Raw genomic sequence first — 25,781 nt, 5'->3', positions numbered from 1 at the left:
GCAGATTCCTCCATGAGTCATGATTCTGCCCCGCCTTCCTGGGCCGATGAACTCTGCGATCTGCGCCGGTTAATGTCCGAGATGGCGAACAAAATTCCTGGGTCAGTTGTCGCAGCAGCTGACCCAGATGGCACCCCTTGCCGCCCTTTGGCCTCGGGCCCTCCGATTCCCCGGCCAAGGACAACGGTCCAAGGAGGAGAGGTTCGCGGCGGAGTTACCACGGGTGTGGGCGATCGCAGGTAGTCCACAAGGAGCCCCGAGCTCTTCTGGCCCCTGTGCAAACTTGGCATAGGGCCCCCATCTTCATCTCTTGAACGTCTTGGCACCTTTCATCCAGGAGAGGATGTCAAGGCCTTCCGCTATCTTCTTCCTTTCCTTTGGAATCTCTATCCCTCATCCTTCTCTATCGATCTTTCCTTCACACTTTCCCTTACTTACCACCGCAAGCGGCAGTTAATATATGGGATATCATCCCCTTTTGAAATGTATAAATCATTTTATTTTGAAGCAGTAAGAGAGACAGAGTGGGAGGTGGCACGCCCTTACGCCCGTCCTTTGGCACAAGGCAGGCGTGTCAACTCTTCCTGAAGGGGTCGCGCCCTTTGGGTTTCTTTTCCCCGCCCTTGGGCTGAGAGTTAGCTCTGACCGTCGTCTGTTGGCGACGGAAGTTAGATAAAGAAGTAAATCATAAATACCTCACTCTGTTATCCTTTATTTTCTACGTATATTATTTACTTTTGCATTTAATCTTTTCTTTTTTTTTTTACGAATCTTGAGTCACAAGACTCCTGCCCTTACGAATTTTAACGTTGCCTTTTTAATCACCACGGTGCGGCCCGCCCTTTAGTATGAAGTAATATCCTTCGTTGTTGTTCTGTGTAGTTTCCTTTTTTTTTATTTACATTTTTTTTTTTTTTTAGTTATTCCTGTGGAGAATGTTAGCCCTGTCCATTTTCCCCTTCATTTGTTTATCCTCCCATTTATAAGTCGAGTAGTCTATTTATAGCTTACACCCGAGTTGTAAGCTGCAGACGTAAAAATTTAGCGTCGTTTAAGTTGGCGAGTTAAAACCCGCGAATAATCTCTTTGCCTCACAGCTGTCAAGTTCTTGTCCCTTCAGATTAGCGTTCGTGGGAAATATTAGTTAGGCTCGTCGAGCTTATGAACCGTGGGAGGTCGATTGAAAAGAAGAATTGAATTCTATTATTACGATTTTGGTAAAGGGGATATTATTTAATACCTACAATGTATTGTCACGAATGCCGCCTCTTCAAGGCACAACTAATAGCATGCCTGTAATTCCAGGATAGCATTAAGGAATCAGTGGGTTTACATTTGTTTCCTTTTAAATTCTGCCTTGTATGTTTTATTTTGTTGTTGTTATTTTGAAATTTTGAAGTGTTCTTTGTTTATTTTCTTTTGAGCGCCTTATTACCCCAGTAAAGTAAATCGAATAAAGAATGGGTAGAAACAGTACTTAGGAAGTATTTGAGCAATAATTAATTTGCAAACAAGTTCACCCTTTTATTGTATATTCTAAATTGCACTCTGCTCCTAAAGTAAACCTTCAGTTTGTTATTGATTAGTGTGGCATCAGAGTTTTACAAATAAAGTAAAGTAAAGGTTGTAGCAAAGCAAAAGATAGAATAAAGTCGAACGTTTTCTTCGCTCATTTTTGCTGTTGTCAATATTCGCACCCGTTTATAGGTGTGAATATTATCTTGCCAGGGGAGCTGTAAAGAGTAGCGCCAAAATACGCTAGGAAACTGTTCTCCTTTCCTGCTTTGGGTTGGTTTGAACCTTTGAAGGTCGGGGTATAGGGGCTCAGAGAATATAATAGTTTGGGGACAGTAATCTGGCTTTGCACTGTTTTCTTTGGTACAGGGAAAGAAAATCGTTTTCTATGATATAGTCGTGTCGTCGACCTGGGTCAGGACATCGCCCCCCCCCTACCCCTGTCCAGAAGCAATAAAAGGTCAGGGCCAGGACAGCTCTCTCTCACACGCGGTCGCTAGTTTAAGCCAAGCAGTCACGCCTCTGCAGGCCGTTGCCCCTGCCCTCCTCTTCCGCTCGCCGCCACGTGGATCCCATCGCCGCCCTGTGTGCCCCGTGTTCCATTCCACGTGGCCTTAGAAGACTGCAAGGGGGATTGCAAGTCTTCCAAACGCGAGCTGACATTAAACGGCGGCCTTTTCATCATCCCAAGGGCGCCCTTTTCCGCCCCAATCTACGACTTGAAGAAATACTTTGGAGAGGGAGGCTACCATTTGTCCACGCTCCCACACGTGGTTCTCGGCAGAAGACGTCGGCATCCCTACGCCCCTACAAATGTGGTAATGTACCCAAAACGAGTTGCTAGTCACGATTACTTAGCCCTTTTGCATTTATTAATCTCTGGGCCTATAACTTTGTGTTCCCTGATATTCCTTGGTTCAAGCCAGGCCCACGTGTTCACAGCTTCTTTCCTCTGAGTCACAAGTAACGCCTCGGGGAGTCCTTGGCGCCTTCAGTGCACCCCCGAGTAATTCAATCCCCAAATTCCAGCATTAGATGTGTAACGTGGTTCCAAATATCGTTTCAGAAAGACGCCTGTAGCAGAATTATCCTTGGTCCGTGTTCCTGGCATTCCCAAGCTCCCCCCCCTTCGAGAGGACTTCTACGGCAGTAATTCACCGTGTTTTCAGTTAATTTTCCCTTTGACCTTTGTGTGCTATCAAATATAACTATTTTTATATCCACGTATTTCACGCACTTCCCCTAGTGAAGAGCCCTCCACTCCGTGTACTTCTTTTTTTGTTTGTGTTTTTATATGTCCTGGGTATCTTACAAGGCCATTTTCGAGTAAAGTAATAATTGTGAGTCATAAGATCCACCTGCACCAGGAAACATATAAAAATATATATATATATATATATGTAACTGGTCATAAGGTGACCTTGAAAAGAATGTATCAGCTGAGTTATATCGTTCGATACCACAAGAAGTCAATGTTTGCAGAAAACTCTTGCTGGCAAAACACGTGGAGTGGAAATGCGATTTCAGCTTAGAACATTCTAGAAGGTGATCCGGTTACAGATCCGGATTCGAAGAGAATATCACTGCGTTTTTTCCCCCCTCGTCGAGTGTGTAGGTACGTGTGGGACCAACTACCTCGTGACGCCTTGTTTTACAGAAGGCGTGTCTTGTCGTACATTGAACTTGATTGGGGATGTCATGAGAGTGTGTTCATATGTGCATTGCCAAACCCATATAATGGGAGCGTTTCATAGAATGAGTGGGCAATACGATCCGTTCTGGGTATCATTAACATGTGAACTGTGCCAAAGGGAAGCACACAGATGGAGTCTGTGTTCCAGAGGACTTTCGTGAAGTGAGTACAACTCATAAAACATTTTAGACTTTTCTTACAGACTCTGGAGAAAGACTTTATCCCTGTCGCAGTGAAATCTTGTGTTTCTGCATTTTTTCACATTTTATGGTTTTTAATATAACGCTTTTTCTCTTACAGGTATTTCTTCCTTCCTTCCTTCCTTCTTTTTCTCCACGTTCTTCTTCAAGGAAGGAGTGGTGTGACCTTGAATCATATATGAAATGACCTTTAAAATGTATTGAGTGACCTTTTATGATTTGGATGACAGATGAGTTATTTCTGTATTTCCTCCTTAAATAATTGAGTGTCCATGTTTTGGACATTAATCAGAAAAGATTTTCAGTTATGTTGAATCATTCGATTTCATTCTTTCCAGCTTATTTGAAGTTAATTTCGTTATTTTCTTTGTCAATAAAGGTTTTAGTTTTGTAACTTAGTATCTCATTCCAGTAGACCTTAGAATTTAGTTAGGGCAATGAATAACTTTTGATGTGAAGATGAGAATCAGCTGACACATATCAGCTCTATATACCATAAATATCTTGGGAAAAGCGAGATACCAACCTCTGTTCTTAAAACAGAGAATTGAATAAAATATAGGCCTCGAAAATCAGGTCTATAACATATATATATATATATATATATATATATATATATATATATATATATATATATATATTATATATATATGACATTTTTTTATCACACCGTGATTTATATACAATCATGAAGCTACAAATGTCGCTTAATATCAAATCCACGCTGCCTCAGGAATATCCCCGATGGGGAATTATCACCGAAGGGTACTGTCTTTTGTTCAAATACACTGGACCTTTTAATTTCAGAGTCGCTAAACTATTAAAAGATGAAGCCGGAATTGAACAACAACTCGTCTGGTATTCAACTAGCTATCACCATAGTAGGTACTCAATTAGGTCGTTAAATATTTTACTTTGTGAGTGGTAGTTTGTTTACATTTCACTTTAGTTTTATTTTCATATTTTTATGTTTGTGTTTTTAATTTTTCGTTATTTTTTTGTCTCACCCTTTTAGTTTGTATTTACTTGTTCATTTTATATATTTCGTTAGTATTTTTGCTGAAGATTTATTATGACAATTCATTTTATTGTAATTTTATTGATTCTCATCCTTGTCCCCTTTTTCAGCCTGATGATGAGGTTTTATACCTCAAAGCTTGTACAATAAAGAATGTTCTTCCTGGTCTTGGCAATATTATTTATCATTAAGCTATATATATATGTGTATATATTATATTTACATGTAGCTTCATGATTATATATTTATATATATATATATATGTAAATATATGTAAATATATAAATATAATATATATATATATATATATATATATATATATATATATATATATATATATATATATTACATATATTGTATATTGTTATATATGTATGCGACATTAACATATATATATATTAATATATATATATATATATATATATATATATATATATATATATATATATATATATATATATATATATATATATATATATATATATATATATATATATATATATATATATATATTATATATATACATACATATATATTGCAAGGATGGAACCTCTTTCCAAGCACCTCACCCGTTTTTAAATGGCATCCGTAACATAACTGAGAAAGAAATTTCCACTTGCCCTTCATAAACTCTCTCCTTCATTCCCCAAAATGGTTAAGCCTAACCCTTCTCTCTGTTTGAATGACTACCTAAGGCCTTGTTTCCAGGTGATCTTCGTATGTTCTTGGCATCAAGCAGCGGGCAAAGGAGGAGCCACAAAAATAAAAAGAAAGTTGGCACCTCCGCCATGTTGAACCATACATGAGGTTAACTGATGCCATGTGGTCTATATAGAAAACATGATGAAGATTGTCCTCTGCACCACCTACCAAGACGCAGATCGTAATCTCCAAAGTTATCTTTAGATGATGCAACGGCAATCGAGAGAGAGAGAGAGAGAGAGAGAATGCCACCGAGGACAGATGTCCTTATTTGCTTGACCCTTGAACTTTCCACATGTTTGACCCCGAGGTTCGAACCAGTATACTTTTGTAGTGGCTTTTCCTTTAATTCCTCCTCCATCGCCAGTGCCCTATCGAACGAGGACACCATCATCTTGACGAAGGTAATGTACCGGAATAAGGTTTCTTATCAGTCAAGATTCCTGTTATTTCTCTGTCTGATTTTCATTTATTTTCCATTGTGCAATCACCTCCAGTAATTTGTGTTGTCAGCATCCAGTGCTAATGTAATTATGCATTTAGTGTTGAACTGAGTTATTTGGCACCATCTTTGCATTCCCTCAATTCCTTTGAGTGTCTTATTATTCTTGCAAGTAACCGTCTTGCATATATTGCAGATAGGCCTTGACTGTGGAATCACTCGGCTTATCCTATGAGCAAATCCCTTCTAACCCCTCTGCAATGTTCCTGTTATGAAGACATCTTCCCAGAATATTTATCCTTTGTAGGTATTATTACCTGCCCAGTTATTCGTCATTCTTCTAATCTGCTCAATCATGTAAATATAATTAGTTAAGAGAACCCTTCAGTTAATTAATTTTCCCTCACATGAAGAAGGTCCCAAGCCAGATTTTCCCATGCTTGTCTACGAAGTTGTCCTAATATTAAGTCAGATGTGAAGTAAAACAGTAGATTTCTTGATACTGTAAGGAACTCCTGCATTCATCCAAGTATCACTTGGACATAAAATAGAATAAAAACCACTATATATATATATATATATATATATATATATATATATATATATATATACATATAATAATATATATACATATAATTTATATATATATATATATAATATATATAATATATATATAATAGAATATATATATATATATATATATATATAAACGTGGAAAGTTCGTATGGGGTGACGAGACATGCAGCGCTTATCGCTGAATTTCTTAAAGATGCCCTCCCATTGTTTTCAAAGTGAAAAAAATTTTTTTGACTGCTTGGCATCTTAACTGGTGTTTCCTAAGACAAAATGACTAACTGGTATTTATTACTAACACTCCGATAAAACTGAACGGGCTTCAGTGAGCGATCTTTTGTTTACAAATTCCGACGTATTTGAGCGTGATTTTCTGACATTCAGTGCTATTTTTCTCGAGTCCCATGGCTCCAGGCAAACAACTGGAAAGAGATACGTTTGTTGCTATCATAACCCTTTACAAAGAGGGGCTAATATCTGGCTCAAAACCGAAAGCTTAAATTAAAGCAAAGAGTAGTCCAGAGGTGGTTGGTGAGATACCTTGAAAATGGGGAGTCAAGTATTCCAACAGCTCTTCCTAGGTTTAACCAGTCCCAGGAGAATTTCTGAGAGCTTCTCGCAAAACAGAGCGTGGCCTTGGAAAACGAGCCTCCTTATATAAAGCTTGCAAAGTGAAAGAAGAACGTATCCAGACGATCTCCAGGATGTCTCTGTGAAAAATAAAGTAGGCGATCATTTGGCAAAATATCGCAGCTTTCGTGCCAAGGTTAACGCCAATATTGAGTGTTCAAAACATTATAGATAGGAAGCATTTTCACAGAAATACGAATAAAAAATCAATGTTTTCCTTTGAAAAACAATGGGAGGGCATCTTTAAGAAATGCGATAAGTTCGTTGTTCATGTCTTGTCACCCTGTATGAACTTTCCGACTTCTATTGTGTGTGTGTATATATATAACGATATATATATATATATATATACATATATATATATATATATATATATATGTATATGTATATACATATACATATATATATATATATATATATATATATATATATATATATATATATATATATATATATATTTTTTTTAATGCAGCACAAAGGAACGTGTGCTTGGGAATATGTACTAAATCCATTGGAAGGTGTGTGAAAACCAGAACTTTGAACAAGTACTTTCGTAGTTTATTCTACATTTTCAAGTTCACACTGAATACAAAAGAGGTTGACTGAGATTTATATACAAAAACAGAAGGGGGCTGGGTTGCAGTGTGTTAATCAGGACAGCATGTTCTTTAAACAAAGAAGACAGGGACAAAGGATCAAGGGATAATCCATGGTGGAGATTAACATTCTTGGTGGAAGTAGCTTCAATGGACACAGTCTCTAGCAGATTTCTTTTCCGATAGTCATTGACCTTGTAGATTACCGTTGACTTATCCCAGTTCATCGTATGGCCTGTCTTAAGCCAATGATCCACAATGCCATTATTTGATAAGCCTCTTGAAATGGCATATTTGTGTTGGGAGCTTCTTACTTTTAGTCATTTTGATGTTTGACCAATATAAATCTTACTACATTCTTTGCAAGGAATACTGTATACAGTAGCCTACTATTTGAATTAGGCGGGCTCTTCTTAATTAGTTTATTTTTCAAAATATTATTATATTTAAATACTAAGTTAATATCAATAGTTTTTTTAAAATTGGCACTGCGGAAATGAAATTAGGATGAAATGGTAAACAGAGAATATTCTTAAGTTCTTTGTTAACACTAGTTGGACTGTAATATATCCTTTTGCTTTATTTTTACAAAAAGTTCTGAAAAATATGAAGGGTAACATAATGAATCTCCTATTTTATCAATAATTTTAAACTCCTCTTCCAAAAGTTCAGGACTACAGACTCTAAGAGCTCTAAGATACATACTGGACACCATAATTTGTTTAGCATGGTTAGAATAAAAATGAATATATGACAAATTATTCGTTGGTTTCCTATATTCTTTAAAACAAAAATTGGTGTTATTTCTAATAACTAAGACATCCAAAAATGGTATACAATTCTTTTCTTCATATTCTGTTGTGAATTTTATGGATGGTACAAGATTATTATTGTTTGCAACAAATCAGGAATATTTACATTTTCTTTTACAATACAAAAACAATCGTCTACATATCTAACCCAAAACACCTTAGAGAACAGATTTCTTGGAATAAGTCTAGACTCAAAGAATTCCATGTAAAAATTAGACAAAGTGGCGAAAGAGGGTTCCCCACAGCCATACCAAATATTTGCTTATAAAAATTACCATTGGAAGTGAATTTACATTTTTTTATACAAAGGGATATCAAATTAATAATAACATTGGTAGGTATTTCTAGAATATACAAGTCCAAATGTTGGGATAAATATTTAAGTAAGTCATCAATAGGAATTTTAGTAAATAAAGATGTCACATCAAAACTGGTTAATTTGTCAGTACTGGATAATTCAATATGGGAAAGTCTAGCACAGAAATCAACAGAGTCTTGTCAGTGGGAATTTGAAATAGTACCCAGAATAGGGGATAGTAATTTAAATAGATATTTAGAAAGTTGATAAGCGATAGAACCGGTCGAACTGATAATGGGCCGAATAGGAAAATCTCTTTTATGGGTTTTGATTAATCCGTACATGTACGGTAAGGATGGGCCAATCGTTGACACTTTCTCTTTTATTGAACCAAAATCCTTGAGTATAGTTTTTATTTTAGAATTGAAACTTTTTATGACATCTGGTATTGGGTCTTTCCGTACTTTTTTAATTACTAGAATCAGATAATAAATTTTCCATTTTTTCAACATAGCTAATTTTACCCATTATTACAAAACAATTAGATTTGTCGGCTTTAGTAATGTGCAAACTTTTATCTTTCTTCGTTTCATGAACTGCATCTATAAACCTTTTCGGAAATTCACTATTTTATTAGGCATTTGAAGTAAGCCGAAGAAAAGGCCCAAAACTAAATTCATTGAAGGTGATGCAATTGTGTTTTTCTTTTCCAGTTTGTATATCTCTGAGATGATGTTTGTGCACGAAATGTCATCACTAATAGAATATGAATATGATAAGCCATAGCCTAAAGCACATTTAAGATTCTGGTCTAGTTCTTTTTTCGAGCAGTTTTATTACACAATCGTCTTTATGTTTGTTATTCCAATCACTTATCTCGATGAGACTTTTTAATTTATGATTCAGGTGGTGAACTAGTTTGTTTAGCTTGAATCTAAGGCTATTATAAATGTTGTTCAGTAGCACTGCTAGCCAATCCGGTGGAATCCTATTCATGAAATGATATCTATCCGTTTTCAATTTCTTGAAAATATTGAATTCGAGCCTTTCTGTATTTTCTATATGTTTCTTGAGAGAGAGTACACACAATTCATTGAAAGGAGATTCACTGTCTACTCTTAATCGTCTGGGTAGTAATGACTTTTGGATAACTTGTTCTTGTGAACATTTTGAAAGAATTTCCGTCGAAGCCGAATACCGTGTACTTTCACCAATGTCCACTGGAAGTTGAAAAGAACATCTGCCAGAAAAGGGAACAGGAGTAGGAAGTTTCTCGTGGCATCCATATCCAATGCAGCAGCACAAAGGAACGCGTGTTTGAGAATATCACTAAATCCACGTCGGAAGGTGAGTGAATACCGGGACTTTGAACAAGTACTTTCGTAGTTTATTCTACATTTTCAAGTTCACACTGAATACAAAAGAATTTGACAGAGATTTATATACAAAAACAGAAGGTGGGGGTGGGGTTACAGTTTGTTAATCTGGGCAGCACGGTCTTTAAACAAAAAAAGACAGGGACAAAGGATCGATGGATAATCCAGGGTGGGAGTTTAACATTCCCGGTGGAAGTAGCTTCAATGAACACGGTCTCTAGGAGATCGGAAAAGAAATCCGTTAGAAACTGTGTTCGTGCTGCATTGGATATGGATGCCACGAGAAACTTCCTACTCCTGTTCCCTTTTCTGGCAGATGTTCTTTCAACTTCCAGCGGAAATTGGTGAAAGTACACAGTATTTGGCTTTGACGGAAATTCCTTCAAAATTGTTTACAAGAACAAGTTATCCCAAAGTCAATACTACCCAGACGATTACGAGTAGACAGTGAATCTCCTTTCAATGAATTGTGTGTAATCTCTCTCAAGAAACATATAGAAAAGACAGGAAGGCTCGAATTCAATATTTTCAAGAAATTGAGAACGGACAGATTTCATTTCATGCATAGGATTCCCCGGATTGGATAACAGTGCGTAGACCGTCTCATAAATGCAACAGAAAGTCTTCTGGCTAACACATTTGGTTTAGGCGCATATCTACAGATTGTCTAAACCCTTGCTAAATGAAATGTTTTTATATTTGGAATAAAACATGAAAATTACACTTCATATCCTTTATCTCTGCATGCTTCAATGTTATGTAATGAACTTACAACGCCCATACAAATTTCAGAGTGATATTTATCACTTCCCATTAATAATGCAAGGAGCTCCCCGTCTATTCTACAAACTCCCATTGTATACACACACACACACACACATATATATATATATATATATATATATATATATACCGTATATATATAGAAATAATCAACACACGATCACGTGTGGAACAGAAATAAATTTCTGACTCACATCAGATTGAACCCAGGTCTTTCAATTGAAAGACAAGGCCGCTATAACTAAGCCACACAATTGAAAGACCTGGTTTCGATTCCGATGTGAGTCAGAATACATATATATATATATATATATATATATATATATATATATATATATATATATATATATATATATATATATATATATATTACATGTGCAAATACAAATGTACATGTATATGTGTGTATATACTGTGTATATATATATATATATATATATATATATATATATATATATATATATATATATATATATATATATATATATATATATATATATATGTGTGTGTGTGAGTGTGTGTGTGCTCTTGACGTTAATGATAATGACAAAGATAATTAAGAGTATCCAATCGGAACAGTGATTTTACCTGACTAAGCAATGAGCAGCCGTAAGAACCCAGGTATCGGAGATGATGGAGCCCCCGCAAAACGGGCTAGTTTCGTTATTCCTGAACAGAGCGACTTGCCATGGGTACTCATTTGGTTCTACTTGATTTCCTCCCACGATACGTAGAGCACTGTTCGTACGCCCACATTCTGTTAATAAAAATTTAATGCAGCAAAATTAAATAAAATCCAGCTTACATTGTGTGTACGTCTTCGTGTGTTTATTGCTGTGTATGAGAGAGAGACAGAGAGAGATTTATAGAAACTCTGTATATTTTAATTAACTTATTGAAGGATATTCCTATCATTTGAATTTGTGTGCCTCATCAATAAAAAGCTGACCAAAGTTTATGTCGTATCTAAAACTTTCAATCATCCTTCGAATACACTGATATGAATTCAGCAGATGGCCGAACTCTTAGTAGACTTTTACTGAATACGTTTAATATGAAACAATCACACTTCTTTTACACATACACACGTTCGCATGTGTGCACATGCACCTACCCACTTGATCCACCGGCACACATTTTATTTTATATATATTGTAACAAATGTATGCTGCTCTCGTCTCTATGTACTCTTGCAGTAAGGACAAAAGTCCTATCCACTAAGGTGTGGGGGGAACCCCACAATCTAGGACATTGAGAGCGAAGTGGTATTGGGGATCGAAATTTGAGGGAAGGGTCAGGTCAGATAAAAGGCATTAAATTAGTCATGGGGTTAATACACATGCTAGTAGTCACTTTAGATATCCTTGTCCCAAGAACTACATTCCTGTGGTTTCCTTTCTGCTGGTCTTAATTGTCTTTTCAGGAATGCTGGCACCCCTTTCTAACCCTCGCCACTTCCGGGCCCTGAAGGCCCATACATGAACAACAAACCGGGCGAAGGCCGAGAGCAGAGCAGTTCCCACTCAGTTCCCATCCAGGCATTAGGTTTGCCTACTACGTCCCGAAGTCTGGGCCGTATTCTGCGTCCTGACACAATGCTGTACTGTAATTAGGTCAGAAGAGACCCAGGCTACAAGTCGCCCCCAGCATGGTTAATTTGAAGACCCGTTGAGCAATTAAATGTTTTGAAAAATTGTGCACATTGCAATTCTTGAGTGGCTGGTAAGTCTGAGATTAGCAATTAAATGCCAGTTTCTGTTCCTCTCACTAAGTCTCTCATTTCCTTTTCAAGATTTCATCTCCCAAAATAAAATCCTTTGTTATAAACTAGCATTTGTGTTCCCCATATGAATTAAATTTATTGATGAAATAATTCTTTGCTCATTGACATAGAGTAAATCAGCCCTCCATTGTGATAGGTTATTGCAAGTGAGAGAATCTTTTATATACGAGTTCTTATCTGGGAAATCTATTTCCAGAGACATGTCATCTGTTCAACCTCACATCCCTGCCATCCATCTTGTTTGGAAGAATTTCTGCCTTATTGCGGCAGGCTATTCAATGTGCAACATTCCAGAAATTAATAATTGCAAAGGAGTCCTTAGAGGGGACCCAGATTCCGTTGTGTTACCGGCTGTAGCAGTAATGTATTTATTGTAAACAGCATCAGTATTTTGAGGTGCTGCTAATTCTACCAGTAACTTTCTTTATTGAGAGCTAAATCAGTATTCTTTGATTAAATATCTTATGCTGTGTTCAATAAAGTAATATTTTTTGTACTGATCACAGTTTTTCAGTTGGCGACCTACCATTTTTATTATATTTTATTTTGTACATTTCACGTATTAATTGCAATTTACACACGTCCACGGTGAGTGCAATTCAAGGCTCATCCTATTAATTAATTAATTAATGTAATTAATCATGGACAAACGTATATATATTGTCACGATGCGTATCAAGTACCTGGTTATTACACAACTAATTTAAAAATTCAAAATATATCTCACTTCAGCCAGATACCTGAACTCTCATAACATTAATTATTACGACTGAGTACTCTAAAGGCAACAGTGATCCCTTAAGAAAAAACTTATTTATTACTTTAAAAATCTAACTAAGTTTATTAGAATATGTGTGAGGTATCAAAATTAAACTAGAAATATTCTAGAGTAAAAGAGCATCACTCCATTAAACAACTCTAACTGTTTCCTGGTCTTAATTCACTTTAGCAAAACTAAAAGAACAAAACATGTTTATCACTTTGCCTTATGCACACACAATCAATCCTATTCACTGGTGATCAATAAATGAAACACTGTTTTTCTAAAAATTTTAAATACAAAAATTTATTTTCAAATTCAAAGTTTATAACTAGAATTCACAATCTGAAAAATTTATTATTACTTGAAAATAACACAACACTTAATTAATTCTTGCAATAAGTTATGAAACAAAACTAACTCACAAAAACTTTATCAGAAATTTAAATTAATCAAGCAAAATTTAAACTATCAAGAATTACTCAAGATTTGAAAAGAAACCTTAATGAATGAAATATTAAATCAAGTAGGCTATGTAATGTTAAATTACCAAGAAATATTTAAAGTACTAAGTAAATAAATGTTACATTACAAAACATAAAAAAATGTGAAAATATGAAGAGATTGCAAACAGAAAAACACATAAAAATACATATAAGACTTATCAATAAAGATTTCACTCAGGCACATTTTCAACTTATCATACCATAGTATTAATAAGTAAAATTCACGTTACCTTACACAAACTTGCGGAAACCTCTGTAAAATCACTTGCTGCAGCTGCGTTACCACAAAACACACTTTTTTACCGGCGCCATTACAAACTGAATAACTTTACTAAATTCAGATCTCAAAAGTTAATGCTAATACGTGACCACAAAACACTACGTTAAAAGTAATTCTTTCTAAGAACGAGAGAGAGAGGAACCAAACTAACTGGTCTCAGAAATCAGAATGAAACAGATTTTAGAATTCCAGCAACACGTGAAACAATTACATGATGTCATTAAAGCATTTTGGGAGATACCAAAAGGGAAGTTTTAGAAGCAGGGAGCTGACGTCATTAAAGCATTTTGGGTGCGAGATAAATGGAGAAATTTCTTGAACGAAAGTTATGTCCTCCCAGCAAAACGTTTTGAATGCAATCTTACAAAACTGATCAAGACACGTATTTTTTCTCTCAAAGTGGCGTACGTGACTCGAACAATGCATGTAACAACATGAAATCACTCGTCTTGAGCTCATATGGGACGAATCGGAATTTGTTATCCCAACCTGTCATCACATCAACCCAAAACAAAGCGTTCTCTCTTATCTCAACTGAAGACAATTGAAATGAAACAAGTCTTTGCTGGACACTCACGTGTTCATATACTACATTTTTATCAAGAAAGATTATTCTAAACTACGTTACTATAAAAATTGTATTATCAATTCTAAATTATGCTATTAAGTTATTTAATCATTGGTTCTTTTGAGATCTGATGCCAAACTAAATATGATACTTCAACAATCATTATCATTATACATAACACATGAAAAAAGTAAATATGTCAAAATTATAGGAGGATATATGCATTACAAGGGCCAATATAATTAAATATATAACATCATGAAAATATATAAATATTATATATATATATATATATATATATATATATATATATATATATATATATATATATATATATATATATATATATATATATATATATATTTTTTTATAGCTTCAAGCATCCCAGCCAAAAAAATGCTTAATTTAATGCTGAAAATACAACAGTGCATTTTGGCACTGCCTGACAAGAAGGGTGAAAGGAAAATTGGCCCCTTCCTTAATCTGAATAATTGCACTCTGTATATCCCTTTCAACTTTCTCTTGAACATGTGACGCTGTAAACTTTTTTTTATAGAGACACGAGGTTGTGAAGAGACAGAATAGAGCTGGCAGATAAAAATACAAAGTTTGGTTAGAGTGAACACCTGGACCTTGAGTCATAAATGATGCTCAAGATGCACAGGAAGTGACACTGACCCCATCTAAATGGGTAATCTCCCCAAAATGACCAATGGCATATAAGGGCCTCACTAAAGGAACAAAGCGAGTTGAGACACTGCTGGACGCAAGCGAGACACACATGTCCCCTTCCATTCCCACCTCCTTCAGAGAGCCATGCCCCTACCATGTGGTCCGATCTTAGGGACCACTTAGTATTCTTTACCAGTGAAGCCCTTAGGCCCTCCCGCCACCAAAATTACCCTACACTGAAGCCACCTCTTCTACAAAGTAAAGTGATCTGTTAAAGGTTCTTTCAGTCAGTCACACTGTTTCAATTCTCGTACTAAACTTCCCTATTTCCATTTCTAAGTGCCAGTATTTCCATATCAACCTTGCCTTGTTTAAGTGTAATTAAATAAAATCGTGTAGTTCAAGGCTTCTTTGGTACCCTCTGTGCTTGCCTTGTCCTATGCATATTTTACTGCATCCTTACTAGCTTTTAATTTGTGAATCTTCCATTTACAGAGGGTTTGTTAACTGTGGAAATCTCTCTTGACTTTTTCTGCATCAGCATCGTCACATCGACAGATAAATGAATTCAAGTTTTCCCAGTTATAATTAACCTCTCCCAGGCCTTGCCTGCCTGATTAGTCCATTTCAAAAAATCTGATAGTTCATTTCATTTAAATACACGTAATTTTAAACTCACCCTAACGTGTTTACTTACAAATACCTTAAATGAGTAGAGCCCTCAGCTTAGGTAAATTCCCCTTTCCTTTGTGTTTACGATTTCCTGAATCAACAATGGTCAGATTTTATAAAAAAATAGAGGTAATTAACGAAATCATTCATTTAGAGTCTATAACTGGCTCATGATAAGCATTTCCCAGTTTAAATCGTAAAATGACGACTGTTTGCCTTAGATCTCGCAATCAGCATGTTGCAGATTGAATCCTTGACCTTTGCAACTTGTCGATCAGCGACCAGTGAAGCTGGGCTGGGCTAAGAAACAAAGAAATGAACCTTTAGTAAATTCTACATGTGCATAGTCAAGGAGTTCCACACAGTGAGTATTTTTATTTTATGTTAGGATAGTAAGGAAATTGTGACTGAAAATAGAAATAGGGAAATGTTAGGCACTGCAAAATCCAGTCATCGAGAAGAGAGAAAGTATCAAATATAAAGATTTGATAGCCCCTGCATGAGGGCTTGCATGTTTTTCAAAAAGGTAAGATAGGGGAATTATGAAGCGTTGAAAAAAAAAAAAAATTAGTGTGTGTATTTCCTCCTTTGTGTTGTCCAGACAATGTGTCGTCTTGGAACAGCTAGGCACATGTTTTAGATCCCACGTGGGTCAATCAGCAAATTCCAACAGACGCTGGAATTCAGAGAGTTAAAATAACTCTCTCTCATATGGCGTGGTTAGAAATCTGTTAGGCAAATTCCTCATTGCAGAGTAAAATCTCAGAAAAATAAAATTGTTCAGGCCAATGATAAAAAATTTGCTTGCATTTGTTCCATCGTAAAATACATAAAGATAAATTCTGTTTCATTTAAAACATTTTATTCAATAACTGCCTGCTATTTCATTCATAAGCATAAGGAACCTTTTTTTGGTTATTTGTTGGTTATGCTTGTTTTCATAAAAATCCGTTGTTTGTGGTAAAATGCGTCGTTCCAGGGTAATTTTATAAAGTCTAAAAAATTTATCTTTGGGTCCCTAAAATAAGACAAAAATAAATATGTTTGTATAAGTGGTGTTGGTCTCGAAAATTCCCACATAAAAATTGCCCTTTATTACTAGGTGTGTACCAGACGACCTTGAAGGGCAGTAATTTCAGATTTTTGTTGGGGGCAAAGATGGTATGGCGAGCAAACGCAGGCAACCAGATGGGGTTTTTTGATTTTGAGATTTTAAAAACTTTGAACCATCTAAAAATATTTCAAAAAATAGGCAGACAAACAAACATTGTGTGTGATAAAAATAAAATAGATAGATGGATAGATAGATAGACAAAGATAAATAGATAGATATAAATTAATAAATGACATATTTACATCCGTAGGAATGATGGAAAACCCTAAAAATTCGTTTCTTCTTGGGGCTAGGGGTGTGAAAAAAACCAAGTTGAGGGCTATGGGGCAACATAGTCTTGAAAGCAGTTGACCAGCCTCAAAACATTTCAGCCCCCAAAATGACGCCCTTGGACCTTAAGTAAAATGTGCAAACCCAAGCCAGATACTACCCTGTTCAGGCACGTAAAGGAAGGCTAAAATAGTGAAAAGGCAAAACCAAGAATTTGCCATGACTTAGGCAAACAAAAACCCAAGAACAATAGAATTACGTTTTAGTGCTTGTATCAGGCTTGGAGGAAAAGGCTCTTATTAGGGGTTGGCAAAAATAAATTTATCAAACCATTTACTTGCAAATAATATCATTAAATTATCTAAATATACATTTCCCACTTAAAAAATATAAAAATAAATAGAATGTACTTAAAAGCGGCTGGTTTCTAAACCAAATTTGCATCAGTAAGTAAAAATAACCCCAAATCTCTGCCAGTATCCCAATATGTCTCTCCAAAAATTATATTTTTTTTAGTTTTAAAATGCATCCTCTTATTTTTCTATTTTTATTGTTGGGGTTGTTATTCTACAAAATAAAATGCCACAACGTTCACTGAATTCAGTTTTAGTGACAGTGCATTTAGGACTCCCCTAAAACCTTTTTTTTTCTTATCAAAAGAAAATAAATTCTAGATTGTATTCAAATGCTCCCTAGAACCAAAACCTCAAGATTTACCTGAATCCCAAAATCCGTGCATGAATTGAAGCCGTGTCCTGAGACAAAATGAAAAAATCAGCTCCCTGAAACAAACCCATCCTACGGGCAAAAAAATAAATAAAGGAAAATTCTAGACATATGGAAGCCAAACACTCCCTGAACCAGGTCTTAAGATTCAATATAGACAAAAGTCTTTAAACCCTAAAAAATGTCCTACAAGACAAGAATAACAAGTCCTTCCCTCAGACAAAAAATCCTGAATCCTTTTAGAAATAAAACCCAACATTCACGGTATAGCCAGCCGAGTCTGTGCGTGAAATAAATACAATTTATGTCTTTTTCAGACATATTAAAATTAAATTCACCAAGAAAAACTAAGTCTTATTCAGACATATTGAAACCAGTTCATCACAGACAAACTAAAAGGTCTTTTAAGACACCTTGAAAAATGAATCTTTTCAGACATATTGGTTTTCTAAAGGGAGGACTAAAATTCTATATGTCCGCTGGAAAGGACATGAACTGTCAGGACAAGCCCTGAGGACTGGGTCCAAGAAAGTAGATGATGCCAAGGCGGAAAGAGAAAAAAATGGCAGGATTGAAAGAAAGAAAGAAGGGAATTAAGAATAAAACAGAGAAAGGAGAAGAATTAAGAAAGACAGGGTAGATTAAATCACAAAGAAAAGAACAAAAATAAATGGGAGAAAGGAAGAACAACAGAAAAGGAGAGAAGGAAGAACAAAAAAAAGAAGAAGGATTCTTTAAATAAAAAAAGAAGAAAGAAGAGCAAGATAGAATAGACCAATAACGAAAATTAGGCTTGAAAGGGAGGAAAAAAATAAGGGCCATGCTCCAGATGGCCCTAAATTGGCACACCTACGCTCTGCTCCAGCCCCCTGACCCATCCACCTCACTCAGGCTCATACCTTTACATGCCCAAAGGACCGAAATAAAGCCGAAATTTGGGGACTCATAAATATGAAAATAAATAAATAAATACACTATATCCTGCCCTAAGTCTCCCTACTCCTGATAAAAAACCTTGAAGGAAAGGTGCCAGTTCTGGTTGCCCTCCCTGACCTGAGATCAAGGAAATGGGTAAAATTGTCCAGAGCATATCACAAAGGCGTTTGAGATCACCCCAAACGCCGGAGACGACGCTGGAGAAATGCCAGAAAGGAAATAGGACAAACCTGGTCTGATTAATTTTTATCAGTCAGAAAAACCTCTCTAAATGGCTAGGTCCTAAAGCCAATCCACCACTGAGGAAATCCTGAAAATAAATCAAGATTGAAAACTTTTATATTAATGCCCCTTCTGCCCTAGCCACTCATAAATGTGACAAAGTGCCTAATACTCTGGCAGAGGCTGGTGAGGGGGCAATAAAAGGACACTCATCACACCAATGCAAGCTCATTGGGACAAAAAATATGCCCCTGCTTCTTTCACCTCCGGTAGCAACCTCCACAAGAAGAATAAAATACCCTAAAGAAACCCATTGTAGTGGGTTCTGGGCAAGAAAACCAGGCATTCCACTGAGCAGTGCCGAAATAATCCCCAAAAATAAAAATAAAAATGAACCTTTCAAACCCTCTCTGGAATCCACCAACTAACAAGCCTGCACCCTCCTAAAGGGGCAGTGCCACAAAGAGATTCAGCCAGAGCTATTCCACATAAACAAAGTTTAACGGTACCACTCTCCCATTAACAAAATGCCCTAATAATAAATCAAAACTCCTGCCATCAAAATGAAGTTACAAATCAAATCCTTGGAAAAAGTAGGTGAGGGGTCCCATGTATGTGGCACCTCCTCGAGTAGTTACCCCCCACGCCAGGTTACAAGGCATTTGATGATTCTGGTGCTATGGGTATTTCCTCATAAAAAAAAGACAAGTTCCCTATGAGCTGTTAAATTGACCAAAAATTCGTCACAATTGAAAATATCAAATCAATCAATTTAAATTGATACTCCCTACTGTTCAGTTGAGAGTCACAAGACCTCATACGGAAAAATCTGCAAACATTAAGTATTAAATAAGTATATTCCTGGAGGTTACAGTGATATCCTCCTGGGACAGAACTTAAATCCCATCTAAGTTACAGAAAATCCAGATCCAAACCCCAAAATATTCAAATAGGCACAAGTAAGCCTCAAATAGTTTGCATTCATTCCACTACCATGCCACTGAATACGATGTGTTTAGTGGCCTGTCCAAAAATTGATTCTAGAAAACATTTAAATGCAATAACCCCACCCCAAATTGCCAAGAAATAAATTTCCTTCCCGGGTTCTAAACTTGAAATCACAATCTGAAAAGTGCCACTTGCAAAAACTAATAAAAACAAATTAATGAATCGTCCAGAACGAAAAGCAAATTAAATTAAATATAAATGCCTGACCCTGCCTTAAGTAAAGCAAAATTTAAATAAAAATCTCCATCCAAGAGATCCCAAATCAATAAATCTTTCTCCCGGCCTGCCTCTGCTACCACCACCGGTAAGAGATGGATTCTTGTGACCTGCGAGGCCTAATCACGCCCACTGTCAAAATCTTCCCTCTTTAAAAACCCCAATAGACACGACCATGATAAGGATTTAAAATGCCTCAAATGGCTGATGAACTCAAAGAACTTATCATACCTTGAGATAGAGCCTGAAATGAATTCCCGAACTAACCTGCCAAATACGACATCTTTAAGTGGCACTCAATAAAAATGATAAAAATAACCATAATTCCCCTACCAAGGCAAACCATCAACCTAAATAAATAAAACAGAAATCAATATAATAGAGTAATGCTCATAAATAAAGAGAAAAAGGTGAGCCCTCCTGGCAAAAATGCAAATTTGAAGTAAAATCTATTTTTTTGTCCTATAAGGACCTAAAGAAAAATAAATCCAGAAGAGGGTGTCAACATTCCCTCCCTAAATAAAATAAATACACTGTAATTAATTCTTTTTCCTTTAACATTTTTTCCTTTCATTATTTTGTTCAATTAATCATATTATTTTTTTATGCCTCACAATTGACAGACATCCCAATTTTGTAAGTCCTACAAAATCGAAGCCATTGAAAACAATAAACCCTAAGCCATTTTCAAAAGCTAAAAAGCAATTTCAATATATTAAACATCATTTTCTTTAACAATATAATTTGCCTTCTTTGTTATTCCCATGCAATTTTAAGTCCCAGTAAAGTAATGGGACTTGAAAAGATAAATGTGGTTTTACAAATTTGTCTCATCCTTAATTGCACTAGCTTTAAAGATCAATGCGGAAATTGAATAACAGTGCCACGTCTGGTGCCAAAGAAAGAAATAAGAACATAACACCTAAATAAAATCACATTACTTCATTGTAATGCCTCTTAAGGCAAACTAAATGCATAAATTTGAATAAAACAACTAATAAAAATAAATAAAGATTATTTTGGAGACTTACATTAAAGAAAACACTCCATACAAACTTGTAAATAAAATTTACAGATAAAAGAAAATATATTTGTAAAATTCCAAATAACAGTAACATGATTCATTACCTCACAATACAAAAATAATTTCAATCATATTTCTTTTGAGTGTAAACAAAGAGAATTAAAGTTAATGTATTTTAATATTTGATAACAAATTATAACAATTAATAAATGGACCTGTTTAAAGTAACAGTAATCTGTGGTTAAAACTTTTATTTTTTTTTACTCTGTAATTAATAAATATTGAATTTTTAACAAAAAATTTTCAAATATCTCATAAATGGTCTTTGTTGAGATATAGGTTACTAAATATACATGAAAAATTATTCTATCTAGAAGATACAAGGTCTGCTGAATTTGGTTTGATATACATTGTTAATTGAAAGTATAGACATCAACTATGAACGGGGAGTTGTTATATCTCCCAAGCATCTGTTTAATACAGATAAATAACTTGTAAATAATTAAAAATGGCTAGAAACAAGAATAAAAGATAAACTACGGATGGAAAAAATGAAAATGCCCCTGAGTAACGCATGATTGTCATGAAATGAAAATAAACCCCATCTACCTAAATCTCTGACCCCTAACTAAATAAAATGTAACCAGGAAAAAGCAATTTTTACATTGAAAACATAAAGACAAATCTCCCCTTGGATGAATGCCTCCCCTTTAAGAAACCATGCCCTTTGTAATGGGTCCTATCTTGCATAAACCCTTAAAAATTAAAGACAATGAAACCCTTAAAAATAAAAATCCGAAATTACCCTTGCATTCTAATTTTCTGAATGACAAAAAAGTGAAAAACTCATGAAAAAATCTTCCAATAAAATCACACTGTTTCCAAATCTTGTAAATAAAAATTGTAAATCCATTTCTAATAAAAAGAATTTCCATATCAAAAATAATTGAAAAATAGTGTTACATAAGTGCCTGTATTTAAATAATTAAATAAAAAATGTTAACAAGGCTTTAAAAATCTATAATATAAATGTCCTAAATATTTTATAGATCATACTAGCTTTTAATTTGTGATTCTAAATCCATTTTACAAAAATTTTAAATTAGCCATAAAAATCTCTCTTGACTAAAAATTGTAAATCAATGAATCAATTAACAAAAACAGATACACCTTCAAGTTTTAAAGTTATAAATAACCTCTCAATATGGCCTTGCCTAAAATGATTAGTCCATTTCTTCTTCTGATAGTTCAAAACATGTAAATACATGTAATTTTAAACTTACCTAATGTGTGCACTTAAAATACCTAAAATAAAACCTCAAATAAGAAAAATTCCCCTTCTTTTTCCTTGTTTTTTTAAAAATAAAAGGAATCAAAAAATCAGATTTTATACAAAATGAGCTGTAAGTAAAAAAATAATTCATTTAGAGATTAAAATATAAAATGATAAGTATTTCCCAATAATTGATAAAAATAATTAAAAAAATAAATAAAATATAAAATAAATGCAAATATATTAGAAATTATAGTGTGGTATGATAAATAAAAACAAACATATTAAAAAATAAAATATAAAAATGGCGATAATTAAAACCATAAATATCACATAGGTAATATAAAAATAAATAAATAAAATAAATCAATAATTAAATGGGATAAATAACAACGCAAAACACTATGGAAAAAATAAATAAAAATAAATATTAAAATAAAATTGATAAATAAATAAAACTTAATATATATAAATATATATCGAACTAAAAAAATAAAAAAATGAAAAAATAAATAAATAAAAAATTAAAAAATAAACAAAAGACACAAAAATATAAACAAATAAAAATATTATAAGAAATAAAAAAAAATTAATAAAAAAGAAAATTTAATAAATTAGTAGGGCAAGGAGATATATAAATAACAGAAAATTAAAACATCTTCAAAACAAACTGCTAAATTATAATAAACCTAAATTGCTAAAAATGACTTGAACAATAAATAAATAAAAATAAAAAAACAAATAAAAAATAAATAAAAAAATAAATAAATAAAAATAAATAAATAAACAAAACAAATAAAAATATGAATAAAGGCCCTAAATAAATAAAAATTTCAAATTAAATAAAATAAATAAAAATAGATAAATAAAAATAAATAAATAAAATTAATAAATAAATAAAAAAATTTCAAAATGAAAATCAAAAAATAAAAATAAATAAATAAAATAAATAAAAATAACAAAAACAAATTTGTATAAAAAATAAAAAATAATTAAATTAAAATTATATAAATAAAAAAAATGAATTAATAAAAATTAATAAATAACAAAAAAAAATTTAATAAATTTCAAATAAATAAATAAAATAAAATAAACCTTTAAAAACTATAGATAAATAAAAAATAAATCCAAATAAATAAACAACAAATAAATAGATATCTAAAATAAAATAATTAACAAAATTAATGAAAATAAAAAAATAAAAAAATATAAATAAAAAAATAACATAGAATAAAAAAATAAATAAAAATAAAAAATAAATAAATAATAATAATAAATAAATAAGAATAAATTTCATAAAATAAATGAATTTACTCTTAAAATAAAATAAATAAAACAAATAAAAATAAAAATAAATTAAAAAAAATAAATAAATAAATAAAAATAAAAAATAAAAAGTAAAAATAGATAAATAAAAATAAAATATAAAAAATAAAATAAATGAATAAATAATTTTTCAATAAAAATAAATAAAAACTAAATAAATATTATAAATAAATAAAAATAAAAAAAAATAAAAATAAATAAAAAAATAAATAAAATGAAAATCTCAATAATTTAAGAAAATAAATAAAGATAAATAAATAAAATAAAAATAAATAAAAAATAAGTAAATAAAAATAAAAAATAAATTAAATAAATAATAAAATAAATAAAAATTAATGGGCCCTAAATAAAATTAAAAATGAGTAAAATTTCATCTAAAAATAAATAACAAAAAATAATATGATCTTCATCTAAAGCCTCCTACTCTTTCCCTATTAATCCACCTATCTTCTGTTGCTTTCCTTTTAAAAGCCTACCATACTAGTAGTAATTCCTCTCACCATTCCTTTAAAGCCTTTTTCCCTCACTAGACACCTCACAATCCCTAACAAGCCACAAAGTGACACTGTATTACTTTATAATCTTGCTTGTAATCCCATCAACTCCTGGTATCTATCCACCGTTTGTTTTAATTGCTTTTATATATTCAACAATCACTTTCATATACTTTTCAAACTAACACTAACCTTTCAGTCCTGCATCAGCTCTGCCTCTTTTATATTTTGAATTCAACAAGCTCAAGATAGGCTGCTAATAGAACCGACCTAGAACAGCGTTATTCTCAATATATCTCTTATTCTGAAAACCATGTCATGCTCTTCGACTACTAATTGTTTGCTTTCCTTTACCTATCTTCCCTAAACCTTCATACCGTGTAGAATGACCCCACCCTAAATGTTACATACTCTTCATCCGCCAGCCCACAGTTCATACATTTCATATTATACTTCCTTCTTACAAATGTTCCTTGTCTTTTAGATACATTTATAGCCACATTCTCACCCATTCTGGAATCCGCTAGAATCAGTCAAACTAACAATGTGAACCTGTCAGGAGGAAACTGGAAATCGGATTTCACCAAGTCAATCTCAAGATCTATTCTCAAGTAGGCGTTCCAGTGGATACGCCCAGCAGACTCGACACAGGCGGGAGCTAACGAGGACCAAAACACAAGGAACTGACTGACCCCTTGTCATCCAGTTCAACAGATTTCTACATCCACCAACATCTTATTACCACATCTGCATACGCCATATAAACTCTTTGTCACTTACCAAGTGTCACATTTCATCAGTGTTCAGGATACAGAAATTTTGGTTTTTCAGAAATATGTAGCTGCAACGTGCATAGCTTTTTATAGGCCTTTTTATCTTATATATATATATATATATATATATGTATTATATATATATATAATATATATATATAATATATATATATATATATATACTCTTTATATATATCTATATAAATCATATATAATCGATGAATCTGATAGACAGACAATGTTAGTGGCTATACATGTATTATTCATATCTTATTCGTTTCTTTCATTTATCTGATTTATTCAGTACCATAACATTTTTATTATTGACCCCGAGACACTTGAGTATTTTTTTACAAATGCTTTTATTATTACATTTGTGCTCCTGGGTTCTCATTCTTGAATTTGACTTATATTCATTTTTGCTATTTTAAATCTTTAAATTTCGACAGTCTCGTTCCGTCTCTGTAAATTTTCTACATTCTGCCAAAAGACCGCCGTATACCCTTTTCTCACATCAAGC

At 33.4% G+C, this 25,781-nt stretch overlaps 1 protein-coding gene across 1 annotated transcript in view; it reads right to left on the bottom strand.

Moving 5' to 3' along the window:
- LOC136829619 (trypsin 3A1-like) overlaps positions 1-25,781 on the bottom strand; it is a 50,986-nt gene that overhangs the window by 15,836 nt on the left and 9,369 nt on the right. Inside the window, exon 3 of the mRNA XM_067088467.1 lies at positions 11,227-11,395. Coding sequence (XP_066944568.1) covers positions 11,227-11,395 — 169 coding nt within the window. The remainder of the gene's footprint in view (positions 1-11,226; positions 11,396-25,781) is intronic.

The sequence above is a fragment of the Macrobrachium rosenbergii genome, chromosome 44 (assembly GCF_040412425.1).
Source record: "Macrobrachium rosenbergii isolate ZJJX-2024 chromosome 44, ASM4041242v1, whole genome shotgun sequence".
NCBI classification, from domain to species: Eukaryota; Metazoa; Arthropoda; class Malacostraca; order Decapoda; family Palaemonidae; genus Macrobrachium; species Macrobrachium rosenbergii.
Note: the sequence above shows the minus strand (reverse complement) of the source record. Positions and strands in the feature narration are given on the sequence as shown.